The 6,000-nt window shown below is 45.9% G+C and overlaps 1 protein-coding gene and 1 long non-coding RNA gene across 6 annotated transcripts in view; one reads left to right on the top strand and one right to left on the bottom strand.

Moving 5' to 3' along the window:
* The window catches only part of LOC109322373, a 17,893-nt gene extending 17,770 nt beyond the window's left edge, over window positions 1–123 (bottom strand). The window contains exon 1 of the long non-coding RNA XR_002104372.1: window positions 33–123. This is a non-coding gene — a long non-coding RNA (uncharacterized LOC109322373). The remainder of the gene's footprint in view (window positions 1–32) is intronic.
* The window catches only part of TSNARE1 (t-SNARE domain containing 1), a 571,939-nt gene that overhangs the window by 479,882 nt on the left and 86,057 nt on the right, over window positions 1–6,000 (top strand). For 4 of the 5 annotated variants that reach the window (XM_019553440.1, XM_019553422.1, XM_019553414.1 and 1 more), the window contains one exon: window positions 4,344–4,457. In XM_019553440.1, coding sequence (XP_019408985.1) covers window positions 4,344–4,457 — 114 coding nt within the window. Of the gene's footprint in view, window positions 1–4,343; window positions 4,458–4,489; window positions 4,500–6,000 lie in introns of those variants that run through there. The other variant, XM_019553432.1, reaches the window with a different exon arrangement.

Raw genomic sequence — 6,000 nt, 5'->3', positions numbered from 1 at the left:
ATAACTTTGCGCCAGTGCTACTGCCTGGTGACTTTAGGTACTGTGCATGTATTTAGTACTTTATTAAAGAAGTACTAAACTAAATGTGCAGTATCTAAGGCGCAGTAATGAATGTGTAGATGCACCCACCAATTACTAAAACAGCTTTCGGTAACATCATCCACATTGATTTTGCAACAGATGGTATGACCCTCCTACTAGATAAGAGAGCCTGCTGGCCAGTTCACTCAGTCCTATTTTGGTCTTCTCTACCAATCATCAGTCACTTCTCTTTCCGTCAGCCTTCAAAGGCGCCAAGCTAACTTTCCCAGCGCTTCCACTTGCTCAATGTATGGGATGTGTAGTTCCAGTCTCGGGACTACTTTGGTTCGTGCTGTGCTAGCAGGCCTCTGTGTGATCTGTATATTCACTGATCGATAGTTGTTCTCATCCATACTCCAGCGAGGCCCACACAGATTCACAGACAATGGGATGCGGGTGGAAAAAATAGGGGATGTTAAAGAAATAGGGATTTCTTGGATCATCCTGTGTTTTCCCATGCATGATCACAGAAAATAAGTTGAAAAGTATATGTTGATCTGATGAAAACTGAAGCTTCTCAGCCAGAATCAGGGAGGCAAGTGAACTCTTAAGTTCCTTAGAAATATGTCAGAGGGGAAATACTTTCTCAAAATACAAGGCAGAAATGAGGTATGATTAAAGAATTTGATCCTGCCCAAAGAACCAGATACCATTAGTGTGTGAGTAACAGGAATGTGACTGAAGGGCATGAGGTCAAGGAGAACACCTTCCAGACTGTTTCAGGCACCAGAGAGACTTCACTTGACTACCCCAGAGATTTCGGTACTTTGAGATAGGAAATGTCAGTAAAAAAGAAACTGGGTTTTTGGCGGTAGCCGTGTGGGTCTAAGGACATAGGCAGGCAAGGGTTTTTTTCATAGATCCATAGATATTAGGGTCAGAAGGGACCTCAACAGATCATCGAGTCCAACTCCCTGCCCTGGGCAGGAAAGAGCACTGGAGTACAACCCCAGCCAGGTGCATGTCCAGCCTCCTCTTAAAGACCCCCAAGGAGGGGAGAGCACCACGTCCCTTGGAGCCCATTCCAGATTTTGGCCACCCTTACCATGAAGAGGTTCTTTCTGATGTCCAACCTAAATCTTCTCTCTGTCAGTTTGTGACCATTGCTCCTTGTTACTCCAAGAGGTGCCCTGGTGAACTGAGCATCTCCGATCCCTTCCTGCATCCCCCTAAGGAATTTGTAGGTGGCCACAAGATCACCTCTCAGCCTTCTCTTGTGGAGGCTGAAAAGGTCCAGGTCCCTCAGTCTCTCCTCTTAGGACTTGGCCTGCAAACCCTTAATCATATGAGTGGCCTCCTCTGGACTCTCTCAAGGTTATCCACATCCTTCTTGCAGTGTGGTGCCCAAAACTGGATGCAGTACACCAGCTGTGCTCTGACCAATGCTGCATAGAGGGGGAGGATCACCTCCTTGGATCTATTCATCATGCATCTGCTGATGCAGGATAAAGTGGGGTTAGCTTTGCTGGTGATTTCATCACACTGATGACTCGTGTTCATCTTGGAGTCCACTGTGACTCCGAGATCCCTTTCCGCTGCTGTGCTGCTGAGAGGGTCACCTCCCAGCCATTAGCTGTGCTGGATATTTTTATGCCGTAGGTGCAGCACTCTGCACTTGTCCCTGTTGTACTGCATCCTGCTGTGTACTGCCCACTTTTCCATCCTGTCCAGGTCCACCTGCAATCATTCCCTATCATCTTGTGTGTTCACCCCACAATTTAGTATCATCCACAAACTTGGACTGAGTACACTTCACACCCACATCCAAGTCACTGATGAAGACATTGAAGAGTACAGGTCCAAGGACCGAGCCCTGCAGGACCCCACTACCCACATCCTTCCAGGTCGCTACCGCCCCATCTATTACCACTCTCTGGGTGTGACTGCTAAGCCGATTTGCCACCCCCCAGACTGTGGAATCATCTAAGTCACAGCCTCTTCATTTATTTATGAGAATGGGATGAGATACCGTATTGAAGCCCTTCCTAAAATCCAAGTAAATGACATCCACCTCTACTCCTGCGTCTAAGCATTTTGTGACCTGGTCATAAAAAGAAACCAGATTAGTCAGGCATGATCTACCTGTTACAGATCCATGCTGGTTGCCCTGCTGCATTATTTTTCCCACTGGACTCCCATAAATATGATCCTTAATAATTTTTTAAGACTTTTCCAAGGATAGAGGTGAGACTGACTGGCCTGTAATTCCTGGGATCCTCCTTCCTCCCCTTCTTGAAAATAGGGACCACACTGGCTTTTTTCCAGTCCTCCGGGACCTGACCCAAGTGCCGTGAGTGCTCAAACAGCTGTGCTAGTGGTTCCGCTATGACAGCCACGCCAGTGGTTCTCTGAATAGATGTAATATCTTTTATTAGACCAACTGAGTAGCTGGAGAAAAGCTCTTTGTGAGCTTCTGGGTGGAGTCACCCTTCTTCAGGCAGAACAGCAGAGACTTCCTATGCCTGAAGAAGGGTGATTGTGCTCGAAAACTTGCGAAGAACTGTTTTTCATTAGTAAAATATAAACAAATATTCAAGTGTGTGGATGGTACAGAGGTGGCAAAAATAGGTCCTTCTGTATCCCAGGCCTCCTGTAACAGTGCTTCCGAAGCTTGGTACCCTTGATCTACTCACCCACGGACCTAAGTAAATTAAGATACAGGCAGTAAGGACCTTGGATGTTAGCAGGTGTGGCTAGTCATAGAATCATAGAAGTCGGGTCGAAGGGACCTTGTAGATCTTCAAGTCCGACCCCCTGCCTGGGCAGGTGAAAAACTGGGCTCAAATGACTCCAGCCAGGTAGGCATCAAGCCTCTTCTTAAAGACCCCCAGGGTAGGAGCCAGCACCACTTCCCTTGGAAGTTGGTTCCAGATCCTAGTGGCCCTGACCGTGAAGTCGTTCTTGTGGATGTCTAATCTACACCTCCTCTCCAACAACTTGTGGCCGTTATTCCTTGTTATGCCAGGGGGCACGAGGGGAAACAAGGTCTCTCCCAAACCCTTCTGGTCCCCCCTAGTGCGTTTATAGACTGTCACCAGGTCCCTTGAGAGTCCATGAGAGACACCTTGTCAATGATGAAATGAAAGAGTAATAAAATCTGCAGAATGAGATAGTTGGAAAGCTACTGCTACAGTTTTAAAGGATAGCAAGCTCAGTATAATGCCAGGAAGCATAAAGCATTGAGGCTTTGAACAAAGGATAAAGGAACACCTTGGGACCTGCAAGCTAACACCCCTACTCCCACCTCTTGTTTTCTGCCCAATTTGCATACTTGCAGAGCAACCTCAACACAACAGAAATCCCTTGCCCGAGAGAACCTTTCCATCACCGGTCCCCCTGTATGTGGAGTGGGTTGAACGATTATGTCTGTTTGATGCTAGCTGCGTGGTGGACACAGGAGTAGAGATAAGCATTGTCCGACTGACTGTGGATCGGGGAATAGGAACAATTGCCTGATGAGAAAGAGGTTATGGATAAAGGCATTCTTACGGCTGCAGAAGTTACTGAGTAGATCACGTTGACTTATTCTTTAACTGGAAGCATCAAGGATATATCTTCCAGGAACCTAAATATAGCTCTTGTGCTACCCCGTTATTTAAATGGATATCAGGGAGTCTGAATGCATCTTTGCCTGTTTAGTAAGCAGCCTGTATTTTTAGATGGTTGTATTTAATCATATAATTGTGCTAACATGGACCTCTTTTGCATGCCTGAGGCAGCCTTCTCCCAAAGGCGCAAAGACAAGCTCGATGGGCCCTTCTACAATGAAGACACTAACCAGCACTGAAAAGAGCACTTAAAATGTGGGGCAATAAGAGCTGAGTATGGGGCATGGGAGACTGGGGCCTCCTAATACAGGAGGGGCACCAGTGGCCGATCGCCAACCAGGGTAGAAGTGCCACTGGCGCTTCTCTTGGGGGGCACAACCAACCTCAGGGTGCATGTGCGCCGCGTGCACGCCCTACACATCGCCAGTGGCATTGGGTGATGGTTGGAGCAAAGAGGAGAGGACCAGGAATATGCCTGTGCTTTTTGAAGGATGGGGGAGTTTGGGGTTTGGTTGGTTTTTTTTAAATGAGGAGGGTGTTTGGGGGCTGCACAGAAAGGTGTCTCAGTGCTGGAGAAGAGGTAAGTCCCCTGTAGCTGAACATCTTGATTCAGTAGCAAGTGATTAAAGTGCAGCAGTATTTCTTGACAAACTTCCTCTGCCTCTTTGCCATTAACCCACACCTGTACTTATCTCTCTGCTTTTTCTTCTTTAGAAACGAGCCAGGAAGATGAAGTGCTGCCTTATCACCGCTGGCCTGACATTTCTGCTGTTTGTTGTCATCATTATCACAGTCTCCATCAAACGCTGATCCCACTGACTTCCACAGGTAGGAGCTTGTGGCTGACTCCTGAGCATGAGATGCACCTGAAAGCTAGGAGAAAGCCGATGCCTTGGGGAGCAGGCTGTGACTAGCACAGTGCAGCTTCAATTTGCTAGTTCGAATCCAGCCCACATGAGTTAGGTCCAAAATGCATCACCCTTAACTGGATCCATGGAGACCTGTATGAATGTGCAGACATCTTATGAGTTCCTAGTAGATTGTTTGTACCTTCTGGCCTGCTGCCCACTGGTTCTGCGGGTGAGAGTTTTCCCAGGGATACGTGAAGCTGAACTGTCCTCTGAAACTGGAACCATAAAACCCCAGGTGCAGACTGCTTGGTACTGCTGAGCAAAGTATACTCTAATGGATATGAGCATTTTTTTCCATCCTTGTCTAGGCCTCTGAGGCCTGTCTGCTGAGTCCATGGCCACCATGGAGAAAGATGCTCCCACCCACTCACTCCTGTGCAGTGAATGCTAAATCCCTGAAATCAGGCAAGGTAGCCTTAGAAAGGTCCTGAGCCAAGCATCAGGCTCTCTATCTTAAGTGCACCTGTTTGGCGTGCACTCAGGCCACTGTACGCCAGCCACACTTCTTCATTTCTGGGCCTTGGCATACATGAAGAAAGCCTGTGTGGGTGGACATGCTTCTGTCAGTCAGTCCTGAACTTGGCATAAAGGTGGTGTAGATCTGACCTGGGTAACACATTCTTTTTATCCCTTATGTTAGGTTATTCTTGGTCTGTGACTATACAAATGATAATGAGATCCTCAGCAGAAAAATTAGTTAGCCTCCCATCACAATTTTATGTGCTTGGGGAGGTGATCCTAATGACTTAGTGTAGCCCTAAGAAAAACTAAGCACTCTATTTCCCTATCATCTTTCAGTTGTTGAGCAACTAATGACCTAGCTCATTAGATACTCAACCACAATACCAATAAAAATTAAAAATTGCATTGGATTATGTTGGATTCAATCCAGATATATTACTTCATTTCATCTTGCCAATTGACATCTAATCATTATGTAACACTTCATCCAGAAATATCTCAAAATACTATCCAAACTATTGCATTTGCCATAAATTTGTCATCATTTTCTTTGAGGTGGGGAGGTGTTAATTTGTAACTTTTAATGTAGAAATTCATTGTATTTTCTTTTTATAGTATTTCACAACATTGGTTGGAATAGGGCATGCGTATGCATAGGGAAATGAGTTTGGTTGGAGCAGGGCATGTTTCAACATTTTCAGAAACAGTTTTTAATTTTGAATCCCTGTGCCCTGAATATATACGTGCGCATGTGTGCATGCACACACACATGCACATGCATGTGTGTTTATTCTGAATTGCAATGAAAATTCATTTTGAAATTTCCCATGTAATAGAAATGATGTGTTCTGACCAATTCTACAAGCTGTGCAATGAACCATCTGGTTAGGACTTCCATTTTACATCCTATCAAGAAGAGGCGAGTTAATGCTGAACCATTAGCTCTAGCACTGAGATGCAGAGAAAGGAATCACTGACTGAATCATTCTTGGCTTTCC

This window comes from Crocodylus porosus, unplaced genomic scaffold, assembly GCF_001723895.1.
Source record: "Crocodylus porosus isolate Cpor-Errol unplaced genomic scaffold, CroPor_comp1, whole genome shotgun sequence".
Lineage (NCBI taxonomy): Eukaryota > Metazoa > Chordata > Crocodylia > Crocodylidae > Crocodylus > Crocodylus porosus.
This window is presented reverse-complemented; position numbering and strand designations above follow the sequence as displayed.